At 37.5% G+C, this 17283-nt stretch overlaps 1 protein-coding gene across 2 annotated transcripts in view; it reads left to right on the top strand.

The window, feature by feature from the left end:
- The window catches only part of LOC103618800 (protein cordon-bleu), an 84424-nt gene that overhangs the window by 25465 nt on the left and 41676 nt on the right, over nt 1-17283 (top strand). The window contains exons 5-7 of one of the 2 annotated variants that reach the window (XM_017738729.1): nt 299-343; nt 2687-2781; nt 6173-6256. In XM_017738729.1, coding sequence (XP_017594218.1) covers nt 299-343; nt 2687-2781; nt 6173-6256 — 224 coding nt within the window. The remainder of the gene's footprint in view (nt 1-298; nt 344-2686; nt 2782-6172; nt 6257-17283) is intronic. The other variant, XM_017738730.1, reaches the window with a different exon arrangement.

Here is a 17283-nt window from a genome sequence, read left to right as displayed (position 1 = left end):
TTGTCTGAAACAGAAAACACCAAGAGCTGAAAGATTATTAAAAGGGAAGCTCTGCTGCCACCTGCTTACTTAATTTGATTTAGCAGTTGAAGCAGCTTCCTGAGTGAACCAGGAATTAATACAAATGCAGCTAAACTGCTTCAGTAGAGCTCCGCATCTCTGTTGTCGGTCAACATTTTTTTTCTGTAATGCTTAGGAAAAAAGGTGCTAGGACTAATTACTGACTATTGTGCCTTACAAGGCTGTATTAGAACTTTAATGTGTTTTCTCTTATCCTTTCATTGCTTGCCTCTTCCAGTTCCTCCATCAAAAACTCAGTCTGAACCTTCTCTGAACTATAGAGGTACTGTACAATGCTGCTGAGAGAAAACTTCACTCTGTGTTTAACTCTTTCACTTCACTCTATGTTTAATGTGGGTTTGGTAGATAGATCTTTAAGAATGTCAAGTAAAATGCTGTAGAAAAACAAGCTATTTTTGATCAGTGTTGTCTTTCCAAAGTGTTGCTTGTATGTCTTGTGCTTCTGCTAAGAACAAACACATTCTGTGCATACTGTCTCTTCAGTAATAGCCATTAAAATGCCAGCAAGTAACAAATTCTGCCATTTAACTCTTTTGTGGTGTGGTATGTCTATACAGATCCTAAGCCCGTTCAGTTTACCTAAATCATGATTAGTTAAATTTCACAGTTACTAACATTTCAGAGGTCTCTTGGGAAAAAAAATTATTTAGTAGCAAAGGCAGAATATTTTGATGTCTGTGAGATCTTCCACTGATTTCAATTTACATGCAGCAAAGCATTTTAATATCAAATGTATACATTCACATTGGGTAACTGAAAAGATGCTGACTTCTGAATTGTTACAGTAGTTGGGGTTGGATTATATTGGTGCTTCTGCTTCCCGTCAAATAGAAAATGTGTGTATTTAGTATAGCCTTTCCCTATTGAGTCTGTTTTAACATTGCTTAAAGTAATTATCCTCAAGAAAGGTATGGTTGATTTCTAACCAGGTTTACTTCTTTGCATTACTAGCAGACACAACATAACTGAAGAAAAGCTGGGTAACTTATTTAAATTTGTATGATGGAAGCCCACCTCCAGTAGGTGACAGCCATTGAGCAAATCTTAGTTCATGGCCTCTTAGCTTCACTAATGCCAGCTCTATTCCCCCTAATCCTCTGTCATTACTTGCTGTGGCTTCCTCTTACATGGCGATCAATAGTAGATGGAATAGCTATTGTATTTGTTTAAGAAAAAACTATACAGATTAATAAAGACTCATTATTTTGATGTTATATGCTTTACTTAATTCCCAGTTCATTGGTATTACATAATGTTCAATGTGGATGAGCAGCTGCTACGTTAGCCTTTCTGCAGCATTGTTTATGGTTGAAGATTGTGCAAGTAAAGGAATCACAATCTAGTCACAGCCCAGCCCCAAGCAAGAAACCAGCATACAAGCATAGGTAGTGCTTAGGATTTAAGAAAAGCATGAATTCATTATTGTATTTGTTTGCAGTGCAGTTGCAACCTTTCTTAAGGATAGTTTCTCCCTGTTTTCCTTTTTGTTCGTTGTATGTGTTTAACACCCACCTTCTGACACGTGAGATTGTTTATATGCAAAAGTGATGTGTGTGAAAATCACTTCGTATGTTATGCAAATGAGTTCACAAGAGTTCTGGGATGAGGTTTTTTTGGTGAAGTAAGCCTTTATTTTGTGTGAACAAGCAAGTAATTTTGAATTTGAGTTTTAATTGTTATTAAATAAATATTTACAAGAGAAAGTTGGGGTTTTTTTCCTGTGAATTAAACTTTTTGAATGCTAGTGGAATACTCTGATGTGCTTGGAATCAGGAGGAAATATTTATAGCATTATGCAGAGTCCATTTTAAAAAGCGAGAGCGCTTTATCATCTGTTTATTAAATGGGTAATGTTGTTTGCTGTAATGCATGAGTGTGTCATTTTGCTCATCCAGTTTGTGGATGAGAAACTGAAGGAGGAAGTTGAAGGGCTACAAAATGATATGAGAACTCATACAATTTCTTAAGCAGGTTCAAGGAAGACACATTTGAGCTCTTACAGCCTGAAATACCTATAAACTCCCCTCTTTTCCCACCTGAAGTAAAAGCACCAAGATAAGAAGGGTGACCACAACCAGCTAGTTCAAGTTCCAAGGAGGGCCCTATTTCCAAGGGGAAGGTCTTTTTTCCTCTTTTTACAGAGCTTTATCCAAATTACACACTGAGAATCTGTCATTTAACTTCACAGTATTGTCACACCTGTGAATTGTTGAAGATACTCACCATTATATCTTTTATTAAGTGTTTAGGGTTTTTAGTATTACAGTACTCTATGAGATTTAAGTGATACATCTAACAAGCATATGTGAAGTCATAAACAATTTTCTCATGTTTTGCCTTTAATAAGGGTTATTTAATTTTGATTGAAAATTTAGTGAAGTTTGTTGAATTATTCCATTTGTCTCCATTAGATTTTGGAGCATACTCAGAACAAATGAAAGTTTAATGACAAAGTAAGTGCAGGATCTGGCAGTTACTTAGATAATCCAGTCCATAACATCTCCAGCTCATAAAAATCCAGAATTAAACCAGGGTGTTTTAAAATACTCATGTTCTGAATCTTTATTTCAAAAGTGTAACAACTATTCCATTAAAATTGTTTCAGAACCAAATCGAAAGGCTTCAGTAAGCAGTGATGCAATAGAGAAAGAAAAGACAAGACTTTTGGGATTGTTTAATGCTGATAGAAGAAGCAGCAAGGTAAGTGTTCAGCAGTGTACTGCTCACTAAAGAGAATTTATTTCTTTCCAGATCTGTTATGTCTGTGGATGGCAGCATTTGTTTGGCCAGCCTTCCCTTTCCTTGCAGAAAGTAATCTGTTAACAGGTGCATGAGCTCTGTGTGATCAGCGCAGTGTGATGGAGATATCACCTGCTTATTGAAGGAGTCAAGCACGTTGACCATTTACTTTTTTCTTTATTTTTTTTTAATGCTGTGAGTTCAGTAGGTGTTAAAAAAGGGCAGTAGCTTCAAGCAACCTGTGTCTGCTTATTAGTAGTGCTCATATTGTAAAATGCATTTATGAAAGGACTGATGTAGTACAGAACAATTTAATTATCAAGTAGATGTGTCTTATGACCTCTTCTGTGCGTGGGTGATAATCTCTTTTAAAGCATTTATACCTCTTGGAAGCTCTGTGCAGTCACACTATTGCCATCTCTTAAGTCTGTAAAGCCGATAAATCAGGTGTAGAAGAAATAACTTGCAATACTGAACTGAAGGATCAGTGTCTGCTGGGGGACATGTTAGCCATTTTTAACTTTGTATTCTTGAAATGGAAAATCTAGGGAAGAAATACTGTATAAAATAATTCTGTTGACATGCATTTATGAGGAATGTTTTCATTTATCTCAGGAATAAAATACAGAAGAACTTTCTGAATCAGGAACATAGGGAAAATAGTGGGCTTTTAACTTCATACTTTTTGCATCCTTTGTTAAAAATATTAGTGTTAACTGATTTTGGTTGTAAAGTATTTAATACTCTGGCATGTCAGAGGAAAAACAGAATTTTCTTTTATCTAGTTTAAAGAACCCTCCAAGGCTTTTGGAGTGGACTTATAAAATGTGTATCTGATTAACTGGCAGTAAGAAACATTTGCTTGTAAATGGACAGGTGTTTTACTTACCTAGTCTTCTCAGTCACATTCTCAAAACTATGAAAGCTTCATAAATCTCTCATAGTTCTCTGCCTTTTTGTTCATGATCAAATTTGTAGTGCTTTTGCCAGGGAATAGATTCCTTTACGGACATTGTGAATTACTGTGTTGGAAAACCTATTTTTGTCATAGGACACTTGGACACTTGTTTGTCATAGATGCTGAACTATTCTTAATATCTTACAAGGGACACACGGAAGCTGTATTTTATGAGATAAGAACCCTAAACACACTTTCAGAGTGGTTTTGCACTGCAAGAAAATACTTCCTATTTAGAAGGGAACAAAAGTGTAACTGGAGCGATAATGCTGTATCTGCTCAGAAGAATCAAGTAAACAAGGGAGCTCAGCCTGAGCCTCTAGAGCTGTAATTCCTCTGGAAGAACCAAACACATTACAGCATGCAGTTTATGCATCATACTTTGTCCTCTCATTCCATTTTACTGAACTTGGGTGTGAAGTCTGTGTTCTTGCAGTTCTAACTCCTGAAGCAGATCAGTTTTAACTTTTAAAGTATTAATGCTTACAACCTTAGAAAAAGTTGCTGTGAAGCATCCTAATTCAGGGGTTACTGCAGTGAGTTTCTCACAGCAGAGTTGAAAATGTGTTCAAAGATTGTAAGCTCCTCTATTTTTTTTTTGTTCTCTTTCTCTTGGTTGTTAATCAAAGGAGGTGATACTCTGAGGTTTTTAAAACACTAATTTTAATGGATGCTAAGGATATTGAGGATTAATTAAATTCAAAATAGTATTTGACCCGGGAAAAAGTAGGAACTGTACAAACAAGTATGAAAAACAGCTTCTAAATCTGAGGAAAAGGTCTATGTCTTTCTTGCCTCTAGTTCTGACAAGTTAATTGATTTTTCTTGGTCATTTTTTTATTGGACACTTACTTTCAAATGGCAGTTACTCTGTAGGGAACGAAACAAATCAGTCACTTTGTTTAGTCGAGCAAGGAAGTCACTGTTGCCTTTTTAATACAAACCTGTGGGAATTTGAAGCACAATAGGTAGAAGAATTACTGAAAACTGAAGAACAGAACAGCACACAGGAGCAAGCAGGTGTTAACAAAGCGTAATATATCTGACTTGCTATTGCGAAAGATTTCTAACCAAAACAGCAGTGAAACTGCTGAACAGACTTAGCAGGATGAGGGCACATTAATAAAGGTCTTTTAATAAAGGATGTGGTAGGTTTATGAAGGGATTAGATGATAGGATGCCTTATGATTTCAGGGAACTGGAATCAAAACCCCAGGGTGCCTAAACTCTTCTCTTTATGGCTATTTTTATATTTTTACTCCCCCACAAGGCTTATGGGGGAGTAAATAACCACAAATACCCCATGGTTCTGCGTATTTATTCATTTTTGTTTGTTTGTTTGCATTATAATTTGCAGCGGTGAGGAGAGTGTATGTGGTCATACATAGTCTCTATTTTAGAACTATTTGATAGGAATAATTGTTCAACGTCCTGCACAGTAGTAGGACTGCAGACTTGCAGGCATTTGCAAGGGGAAGGCAATTTCTTTTGCAAGGGAAGGAAGAAGAGTGTTAGCCTGGGTTGCAAACTGTTCTGTATCAGGTGTCAGTGCACACTACAGGCCTACGCTCAGATTTCCATGCCCACGCACATGCCTTTTTTCTTAGCTGGCTCACTGAGAGCAGTAATTGTGGTATGACAATACACCAGATCTAACTTTTCTAAAAAAAACTTTCCGTTATATTGAAAACACTGTGACACAGAATGAAAGCAAAGTCCTATTCTCGTGGCTGGTACAAATTTGTTAAAAGTATTTCTTTGGTTAACTTTGTACTGGCAGGCTTAATTCCAGATCAGGTATCATCTTGTTCTCTCCATTCTAATTTTATGCTGGATCAGTTACCCTCTGTTCTCCTGCAGCTGGCATAAAAACCATAAAGGTGGCATGAACTCCATTTCTTTTTGATGTTAAGTGTAGTCGTTTGCCCGAGGCTAAATCCAGATCAAATTGGCACTGCTAAGCAATCCAGTGGAGCAGAGGTGCTGTGCAGACAGTCATGGGATCTAGGCTTAAGTAAGGTATGTGCTAGTGCACAGAAACAGTTCCTTCGTGGAGAAGTGGCAAGGAAGGAGCTCCCTGCTTGTTTCCTTGTGTCTGTGGGTACAGCAGAGACTAGCAGTCTGGTCCCTGATATTACAGGAATTAGTTACTCCCTATTTTTATCCTGGCCCAAGAATTTTTTCTTTGTATTCTTGTTCTTACATCTTTGCTGATGGCTTTCTTAGCTACTTGCCTGAATCAGAGTATTTTGCAGACTACTTCAGAGTTTCTCAGCAGTCAAATCCAGCACTACTGAGACAGTTCTGTGATGGGGTTTGGTATTTTGTTCTGGCATGTTTTTGCAGTTTTGTTTCCTTTGCTGCTGCTGTGTAGGACACTTGTTTGTGTTGCAGACAGAAGAATACTTGAGGATGAGCAGAGATTGTGGTGAGGAGGATGTTTTTAGTTCTGCATCTACAAGTGAAGGCAGCTTGGATGTAAGTACTAACACAGCTTGTCGATGCTATTGCATTCTTATTAGATCCTGCAGTTTGAATTAACCAGAAACCACTGCTTTTCCTAATGCTTAGCCAAGTAGAAGTAGAAATAGCTTGTGCTTTAGCAGGCTTCATTATGTGAGTGCACAGTTCGCATATCTTCATGAAGTTAAAATGTAATGCCTTGTCTTCAAATAAAACTTGCTAGCTTCACTATAAATAAAGTTTCTTTCAATGTTAGAGTCTAAGCAGTTGTGAGAAAGAGGAACATAGGTGTTGTGACATGCAGTGACAGTACTGCATGATGCAAGAGAATGTTTGCCTTACCAACAATATTTAAAGGGAGCTTTTCTTATAAAACCACACCTTTCCTTTTCATCCCTTTATCTGACTTCTGCAGCATGGCAGCATTCTATTTGTTTCATAAGGAGCTTGGGGGTGAAGAGTAAACACTGGAAAAAACAGGATTTTTGTGAAGTACCTCAGTAGCATTTGGGGTACTAAAATCCTGTGAATCACATTTAGAAACATTTTTAAGTGACTGACAGCCTACCAATTTATGAGGGTCTAAATAGGAAGGTATCAAATTAGGAAGTGGGAATCCTAAATATAAGGTGGTTCTGGTGGTATAGTAATCATAATAAATGGCACATCTTTTTATTACTTTTTAAAATTACTTGGCTTTTTGTTGTCATATTTTCAAAACCTGGAGAAGACTCTGATTGTGTGATAGAAGTCTGAAATGTCAGGTTCAGCTCTGAATCCCCCTTTCATAGACAGATCTTTGGAAAAGGAGTGCAGATATGCAAAATATAGAACCCAGTAGCCACAGAGAAGGGTGACAGGAAATTATGGAAAAAATGGAAGAGTAAGAGAAAAAATCCCAGATGAAAAGAGTTATATAAAAGGAGTCCAAAAGGAGAAATAGATAGAAAATTGATTGGCTGTGAAGTGTAAAAACACCATACTCTGCAAATCTCTGAAGATTTCATAATGAAAGATTACTGAAATGGGAAAGCTGCTTATGATACTAAAAATTTGGGCAACGCTATAAAGGTTAATAGATCTCTCTTACTAAAAGAAAGTCCTAGAAGAGGGTGACTGTGTAATTGAAATAGACTAAGTAAAAGTATAGAAAAAGCATCACAAGCTCTGCCAAAATAAAATAATTTTGTGGTTTGTATTCACTGCCATTATAAATTAATCTCAATATCTTGATACCCAAGTACTAGAAAAGAAGGAAGGGTAGGAATTACAAGCAACATTATGATGATAAAGGTGTGTGGTGCTTTCCCCAGAAGACAGACATCACCTTATTTGTCTAGGGAATATTATAGGGCAAACTGTAAATTACTATTTTTTTTCCTCTGACATTGATGAAAAAAGTTTTCGAAACTGTTTTGAACATGTAACTCTCTTCTAAAGGTGCAGGTTATAGGGAGGAAAAGACTCTTGAAGAGGTAGAAATGTTTTCTTTTTATTCAGTTAAATGACCATGTCATGGATTTAACTTTTACCCATTTTCTTCTTAAGAGGGATTAATCTTGAAGAACAATGTAGCCCTTGTTCAGTGTTTATGTCTTTCACTTCTGGTTTGACACCTGTATTTGTATGAGCACCAATCCTGCTAAGGCATGAGCACATAGTTAAATGAATGTGTTAACTTTGTTGCATTGAATTTGGTACTATTCTGTTCAAGCTTGTAGAAGGTGTATTAAATAAGTCTAACAGATTCACTCAGCAACACAGAAGGTTCCTCCTTTCAAGATGCTAGATGGGATTCAAGAAAAAGTTCAACAATTGTGATGCCTTAGGTGAAAAATTCTAAAATGTTGCAAACTTGCTATAGATAGTTGGCACAGATAACTTGTATTAAGATAAAATTCAAATGGAAACACCAGCAAAAAGCACATCATAATTTTAAAAGTTCAGCTTAGCAGTTCCTTATGGACTAGATTTGAGACCCTCAAATTCTGAGTAATTTGTTATTCTGCTTGTTCAAAAGAGATCTCATTTACTTCATAAGTATCCTTACTCCAACTAGGTGGTATCTTACATGACCAAATATGGGAAATATGTATTTAGAGATTGTTATATAGAAGTTTTATTGCTGAGATAGGATTGTTGGCAAAATGTCATCCCGTAGAGGCTTCCTCTTTTGCATTTACCTCAGGTCTGCTTTCTAGTACTGTTTTGGGTGATTTGAAAGTATTTTGCTTTTGCTGTATGGGAACCAAAGGCAGTTTCAGTTTTATTTCTGAAAGAAAAATATCTTGCCATTGCTTTTGGTACGGTACCAGGAGTTACACTGACTGGATCAAGAAAATTTTTTTTGCCCATAAAGTAACAGTTAACTTCTGAAGTACTACCGATGATGCCTTGGAGTGGCTACCTGAAAACTGAGGCTAGACAAGATTAGGAGAATAAAAGCAGGTATTTATTGAGGGGCCTTCAATAAATGTACCCTACAAGTACAGAGCCCGAGGGCTCCACCCAAGATGGACCCTGGGTCACGGGTTTTTCACACTTCCATAAGTTTGGTTCACTCGCTTATCAGGGTTAATTCTCCAATTATAATTTCAAGTAAAGATGTCATTACCCCAAGTTTTCTCCCCCATGTCCAGAGGCTTAGTTTACATATTTCAGGGCCTGGGACAGCAAGGTGTCTTTGAGTTCAGTCCCAGAGAGGGTTTTTTATGTCTAACCAGAATGGGAGAACAGTAGCTAACAGGCTATGGAGTTTTAGAGTTACGGACTAAAGCAGTACAGGATCTGAAAAATATAAAAGCTAAATTCTAAGGCATCACCAAGGCAAAGGCATGAACTTTCACATGTTTAGTTTAAGTCCTTTTCTCACTATTACATGGTGGTGATGTGCACTGAATTGTAGGGGAAAAAAAGTAAAGACTCTATTCTGAGTATTGATTTGGAGTTGGTTTGTTTCTTTGTTTAAACTGAGCAATATGAGGTAATGGAATAAAAGTGTAAGAAATAAGAGACCCTTAAGTGTTTATTCAAGCACAAGTTATATTCACTTTTTAACCACCAAAACATTATCCGTGCCATATTTATCTAATTATTATTGGAATTATTAATGCCTCTAAAAATACTTTGAGTTATTGATGAAGAAGCAGATTTTCAAAGTCAAGATGGCAAAGTCAACACTTATGCTTGAGGTGAAAGGACATTTTTTCACAGTATCACCAAAAATAAAGGTGAAAAGAATTTGTTAACAGCTTAGAGAGAAGGTGTAGAAATGCAAGAAAAGACTTCTCTGTGAAAATCCTCAAAGTGCCCAGTTCATTACACCACACACCAGTAAAGGACACGAAATCCAACCGTGTATTGTAAATGATGCAGAAATACCTTTCCCTTAATCTGGGAAGAGAAAAAAATCAGTTTTGTGCTAAGAAGATGAGTTTTATATCCAGGTTAAGTTTTCACAAATCAAATGCTATTGAAATACACAACATACAGATAAAGCAGTTGGAAGTTACAGTGCTGTTATCTGTATTCAGCTTTTTCTGTGCCGAAGGCAGACTGTCAGAGGTGGAGTTTAGAACAGCTGGAAAAAAAAGGGAACTTGAGTCCTCTCTGCCGCTTGGTGTCACTGTCCTCATATAAGTTGATCAAGCTAAAACACAGTATTTGGAACACAGTACTAAAATTAGCTGGTTTTATTTTTGGGACATTTGTGTTTTCATAAATCAAGAGCAAAAAAGCACATCCCAAGTGCTGAACGATGTGTAGCTCTGATGTGGACTTTGTTTATGTAATATATCAGCTTGGGAAAAAATATTTAGAAGTACAGCCAGGAGCGCTTATCAGAGGTTTTGAAACTTCAGCACAAAGTCTTATCACACAAGGTTTCTCTAGTTCAAACAGAACTTCAGCAGTGTGATGTTGGAGGATTTTCATCAGCACTTCATCAGCACCATTTTTAAAATACTGAGTCTTCAGTGTATGTCAGAATGTAGGTTTTGCCCAGAATCAACTCATTAAATGAAGCACATAGTCCCGCAGTTCTCTGCTTGATGAGTCTGTCCTGCTATGATTATATATGTTCATATGCAAAACTACAAGAGGAAAAGAAACATGTCATTTAAAATACTAAACAGTTATCAGATATGTTTAGGATGTGGGGAGGGGGGATTTTGTTTTTATTTTTATTTTGTAGTACCTGTGTAATTGCAAGATTGTGCTCCAGAAGAAAAGTACCGTGCTAATATTTGATAAAAGTCATCAAGAATTTAGGTGCATTAGTAATCTTGGCAATCGCTTCTTAAGTGATGGCAACAACTTTTTTCTCCATATAAAGGCTTTTAAAACATGTATGATTTACCTTTTCAGTGCCTTGTACTCTAACTGTAACTTGTATGCCCTTGTTGAAGGCAGGAGTTACGCCATTCATGATGCACTTTCTCGGTTCAGAATGATTGGAAAGAAGGATCAGGTGCAGTTAGATGAATGTTGTTTCTCTTCAACCATGTCAGGTTCCAGGTGATCAGGCAATATCCTTTCCTGTCAAGGATTTCATGTCACATAGGCAGGTGCTGTTTAGGGTAATAGGAATGAGAATACTGCCCATGTCATCTAAATGGAAGCTAACAGTCATCCATTTTTAATATTTCCTTGTGTTTGACAACCACATTTGCTTTCAATTCCTGGTCTCACGTTCTCCATTCTTGGTCTCCTGACAATGCTCAGGATGTGTTTATTTGTTATTAGCAGGGACAAATCCTGGCATTTTGTAGAGTTAGAGCTATATGCACTGTCCAACATGTAGATTGTGATCTGGCCTTGAAACAATTCTGCTTAGTGTGATTTTGTTTGCAAAATACTAAACTCAACAAACTGAGTATGGAAAGTTGTCAATATCTTGCAGTGGACAGATCTGTTCCCCCCAGTCTTTCATTAAAGGGTGTTTGTAAGCCAGTAGTTAGATGTCAGAGGATGACACTAGGGAAGATATAAACATTTTCATTTGTGCATCTGTTCACATGATCAGAAGAAAAAGAGATCTAATAAATATCATATATCTCAGCATAAGGCTCACCATCACAGTAAAGTTAGTTTTATTTTGATAGCCTGTGATACGCCATGGAAAAAAAAATCATTACTGTTAACTTGCCTTGGTAAGATGAAAGGTTTGCCCAAGGCTTGAGCTGGCATTGAGAGAATTTCAGTAGGTAGTAATGATGCCAATGATCAACTTTATTTGTCCTTGTCTACTGAGGGCAGGACAGGAAGCAATGTGCCTTACATATAGCAATAGAAATTTAACTTGGATACGAGAAGGAGAAAATTTGCATGGAAATTTCACAGGGGAGCATGCTATTAAAATGACTGTGAAATCCTTATCATTACCTAATCTGTAAAACCTCCAGAAATGTCTAGAGGATGAGCTACACGTACTTTATTCTGTCTCAGAGCAGAGTTATAGATTAAGCAGACCATGGAGGTGCCTTTCAGCCAGACTATGGCTGCTGGAGAGGTGCAGCTGTACCTACCTCCTTTTGTGGTGTGCACTTACAGGATATTAACTGTCTTCACTCATGTGAATCATAGATGGTTTTGCATATTATAGTGTCTTTAGATTTTTCTTACAGTATGTGATAGCAGACGGCAAGTGCTTGAAACAGTGGCTGCCTGCCACCATCAGACTTCAAGTTTTTGCTCCAAAATATGGTGTTACTAGACCTCTTCAAAGAAAAGGTCCTTGGAGTTAGTGCAAAAAAAATCGTCTTAGAACCAGCTGAACTACTCTGGCTCAAAAAAAAAAAAAAAATAGCCTGAGGCAGACACCTGGAATGGAAAGTCTCAGCATCCATGGTTAAAGCACGGTGAAGTTACAAGCTATTAAAAACAGTATCTGGTGAAGAGACATGTCGGCTGACCCCTGTTCTGTCTGTGCTGCTTAGCTTGTACTTGCCAACTTCATGCATTCAAAAATCACTTGTCAGCTCTTGCCCTCACCACACAAAAGTGGCTTAAGATCATGAGATTTGAAAAGAAGTCATTAGGGGAGACTTCCCTCCATTTGACTTCTGAGTGTTAGGTTTGTAGAAGTCACATTTAAGCTTCTGTTTTGTGACCATAAATAAAGGTTTTGTTTAAAAAAAAAATATTATCAGGTAGTCAGTGGTTACCAGAACCTGCATCTTTATTTAGATTTGCGTGGTTCAGAGTTAAATCATTACAACTCATGGTATTCAAGTTGTTGCTTTTAAAAAGATAACTCATAATCTTCAGCTCCTGCAGTGGTTTTAACAGGACATTTTGAAGGAAATATTGTCAAGAAACTTTCTGAGATGAACACAGAGAAATGAATTAAGTCAAATCAAAAGGGCTTGAGTAGGGTCATATCTACAAAAGGAACTGGGTACAAATATGCCTGGCAGTGCCTGTTTTAAATACCTGACAGTGTGGGCGTCTGGACTCTGCATCTAAGCAGCCGAGAGTCAGATTTCCCAAGTTTTGAATCCACTGAAATCTTCACAGCAGAGTTGTTTGTTAAACTCTGCCCATCTCTGTCTGTTACCTGTCTCTGCTCAAGATTCAAACCTTGAATCAGCTGTTAGATTCAGGTATTTGAAGCTTTTACTCTAGAATATTACCACCTACCACTGTTATCCAAAATGTAAGTGAACTAAGTTCTCTTTTTTGCTTTTAGAGATATCAGCATCAGAGAATTATTTCCTCCCTTTCAAAAAAAACCCAAAATACTTACTGGGCTGGAGACTGCCTGGAACAAAGCTGTGAGGTATTCTTGATGTGGGAAGCACCCTTTTGTAAAAATACCCAAATATTCAGTGACTCAGAGAGCAAGAGCAAGCTTAACTATTCAGACCAGTAATGAAATAACTTAAGTGTGGTGGCAGCTCTGGGTTCCAGTGCCAGCGGCAGAGATGTTTTTCTGTGTTTTATGCTAAGCAGATGTTACATCCAGCAAGTAAGTAGTCACTAAAGCTAGAACTGGTGGAGCCAAATGGCTTCCTGCCCAGATGAATGCCCTAATCTCTGTCTCTTTTTAGCTAAACTCATGTTCATGTCCTTGAACAGAGAATAGTCTTGCCCTCCTCACAAGAGGGAAAAGTTTGTTTCTTCTCAACTACACAACAGTTTTGGACCTGGATTTACCATGCTTTTACTGAATCCCCAAATTTGGGTAGGGGTTTGGACAGGACAAGAGGTAAATGCCATAGCTGCCTTTTCAGGCAGTTGCATTTTTGTGAAGCCCAGTTGCTTGGTTGTGCTTTAAACACACCTATTGGATCAGGCCCCTCGGCTGACAAAGAAGGAGATTTGCACATTTTATGGATCCTGTTGGAATTTAGGCAGGAGGTTAGAAGCATAGTTTCTCCGCAGTTTTTGTGCTCAGCATGCCCAGAAGCAGAATTCAGGCACCAAAATGGAAGTAAGCACATCAGAGGGATATGTGTTGGGATTATTGATGGGAAAGCACAAACTTTTAGGGATTTAGGGAGGCATAACCTGACAGGAGCACGCTAAGTTAGGCTTGCGTGTGGCAATTGCAGACCTGGTCTGTATGGCATCATTCTCTACATGGTGATGTACCCAGTCAGTCTGGTGTAAATTGGCTCAGATATCTCCCTCGGATGTTTAATTAAGGCCTGGTGACACACCCTTAACCACCCAAATCCTTTTATGTCTGATTCATCTTTTGTAACTGATTTCACTGAAAAGTTCTGAAGTTAACTCACTGAAAAAAAAAAAAATAGAATAAAGCAGCAGAATAAGACCAATGGCTTTTAATTTGCATTAATAAAAGTACATTAAAAAATACCCAAAGACAAACTCAAATTCCATTTGAGATTTTTCTAGTGACATGTCAACCACTCAGGCTTTTCTTTCTTGGTAATTAATATTACCAGAACCCCTTAATAGTCTATAATAGCCTTGTAATTCACATTTGGTCATAACACATTCAGCATGTTGTTCTTATGTCAAACATGCAGTGGTGTGGAAAATACCACCTTTAAACAAAAGTTTATACCAGGATCAGGCTTTTCACAATTGGATAAGCAGAGATGCAGTTCCTTAAAAAAGTCTCTCACATATTTCTGTGTAGATAAAATACTTTTTTGTTTAAGTTTGGGATGGTGTGGGAATTAGTCAGGGAACTATTTACTCCACTGAAAAGTACATTTCTTTTTGATTTCATGATAGGTATCCAAAATATTTCTTGTCAAGCTTTCCTGTGGTAACTACTGTAGTGAAAGGATTAGTGTGTATTTATGCCAGGGCCCTTTACTAGATGAAATCAGAAATGGCTAATAGTATGTCATCGATTCCATATTTCTGATATACAATGGAAGTTTTTTTAGAGAGTAAAACCTGTTTTTGTAGTGGCATAATCTGAATCCCATGTAACCATAGATTCATTATATTAGTCTAAAATATCCTATTAGCATATGTAGATTTTAGATACAGCAAAAATCTTCAACACCGGTTAACATATAATTTCTTTTCTTTTGCAAACAATTTCTGAGGCATTAGCGCTAATAGGATTTGGTTGCTTTCCAGCCTCTTCTGTGGACAGTGAAGACTCGATTTCATTAAAAGTAGTGGCATACAATAACATTTCTTTTAATTAGATGATCTCATGATTTCCACACATATTTGTTCTGTGCATTATTGTTCTTCGTTGGCAAAACTGAGCTGCTTGGTAGCGTTTGAAACCATATGTCTCAGTAACATCTTATGGCAGGTGAGGGAGGATTTGCAAAACACTTGCTGACAGGACACAATGCATTTTACTTGGATGCGGAAGTTTTCCTAAGTGAACTTTATGGCTTATTTTTCTCATGCAAAGTCAAACCTACAGGAGGCTTAGTGGCCCTTGCAGGTCTTCCTTTAATTCAAAGAGTTGTCTGTATGAAGCAAAGAGTGTGCTTCTCAGTGTGTGCTTCTCAGTGTGTGCTTCTCAGTTGTTCATCACTACAAAAAGAGACCTTCTAAAGCCTGTAGTCTGTGTAGATGCTTCATATTCTTTCTTCCTTTTTTTAACAGACAACTGTTGAGTTGGGTTTTAGAAGTCTTTTACGTGCAGCTGCAATACTGATCTTCCCCTCTGAGCTTAGCAGAAAGGACTACAAATAATTTCAGCCATTGCTTTTGCTCTTACTCTGTATAAAGTAATTAATACTGTTTAATACTTCATTTGAATTCTAAGAAACATTTTGAGATGCAAACTGAAGCCGGGACAGAAATAGTAGTCAGTCTTTTTAAAGGCTTTTACAAGGGTATGAAGTGGTAATACTATCAGTCAGTTAGACTTTCTTGAATTGTTTTTTTCAGTGCCATTTGCATCTTTAAGCAGATCTCAAAACATTTGGGCAACTAAGGAAATATTTCTGGTTTTGTAAGTGGTCAGCTGAAAGGGCAGAAGAGAAAGCAGATCAAGGCAAATAACAAGCACGTAGCCATACAGAACTCTTAAATAGGTGAGTAGCTGTAGGCATTGGCCTCACTGACTTGTTCAGTGCCATACCAAGCACCTGTTTAGGTGTTTTGCTGGTTCAGTCCCTCGGTGACCTGGTGTGAGCCAGGCGTGACCGGTGTGTAGGTCATGAGCTGTGTAGGCAGTCTCTGAAGTGCACTGACATAGCGAGATGGAGAGATTACCAGTAGGTTTATGTTGTTAGTGCTAGATTCCCCGCACCCCCCTTCTCTGATTGTAACATTTTCTTCTTTCCATCCCAGCAAATGCTCAGGTATGCATCTTGATTGCAGTCTCTCGAAGTTTCAGCACAGAGATGGTGTGATTTCATTGACTCTAAATGGAGCTTGTTCTGATTTACAGTTGTTTGCACAGGACAAGAGTCAGGCCAGTAAAGTGCACTGTGGAGATTTGCCTTGTAAAAACCTAATGGCAGTGGGTTTGACAGATGGGGGAAGGGAAGAACATTTAAGACTATTTATTAATCAAGAATTCCAGCAGGGAGGCTTTTCTTGCCTTGATTCTGGCAAATGTACAGATGAGAGATACTGTGCAGAGACTGTTTCTGCGCAAACAGAGAAAGCCCTTCAGATGTAAACATTTGAGCAGCTGGCATGGGAGATTAGTGCAGCAGCAGTGGGAGGGGGGGTAATAGTGGATAGTGGTGCTGTCTAAATTTAACAAATGTTAAACAAGGTCCTTGTTCTAGTTTAAGGGTTACAGGTCAGAAAGACAATATCAACTAAAAATACTGGCAATTGTACACGTCAGACAAAATTATTAACTAGTATTTAATTAAAAGCAATTTGCCTATCCCAAGTTGTGACACCTTCTTACCTCCTTGCCCGAAAAGGGGGGAAAACAAGGGAGCTGGGAAAATATATTTTATGTAACCTGTTTGAGTTAGGGAAAAAAACAATTTATCCTCCATCTATGGAAAGGAAACTCTTTGGGATTTCTTAATGTTTTTGGTTTTGATTGTGAACTTAATATATCGTTCTACTTTTAATATCCTGTGGCTGCATGTTACATCAAAAGAAAGCATCATTCCAAGGGTGAAAGTAGTGTAGGGTCTGTTAGCTTTGTAGACATCTTCATATGCTGTTTAACATCATGTGTTTTGGTTTTTTGAACCCTTGCCAATTAGTTACACAACTAGTCTATATATCAGTGTAGGGTATCTGATCATGCATTGGGTTCTTTGGATTTTGGTTTTAATCTGTTTTGATTGTGCTTTTAAAACATCTCCTTTCCTATTTGTTGGGATCCAGTTCACATGTGTTTTGTTGGAGGTCCTTTACTTTCTTCATTTCTTTAACAGAAGAGATTAAAGTATGGATATCTGGAACCAAATTTTATGTTTAAAAAATCAGAGCTATTCTTTCTCGGCTGTCATTGTCATGATTTTCACTGAGCTTGAAAGTATACTGAAGAAAAGATTTTTCTGGAGAAATGACAGCAGCAGCATAGTTTAGAGTGTTATTGTCTTTCGACATCTTACAGTTAGATTGACCATTGGAGAGTTCATGCAGAACTCACTAGAGCCAATGGAAAAATTCCTGCT

This window comes from Corvus brachyrhynchos, unplaced genomic scaffold (assembly GCF_000691975.1).
Source record: "Corvus brachyrhynchos isolate BGI_N302 unplaced genomic scaffold, ASM69197v1 scaffold23, whole genome shotgun sequence".
NCBI classification, from domain to species: Eukaryota; Metazoa; Chordata; class Aves; order Passeriformes; family Corvidae; genus Corvus; species Corvus brachyrhynchos.
Note: the sequence above shows the minus strand (reverse complement) of the source record. Positions and strands in the feature narration are given on the sequence as shown.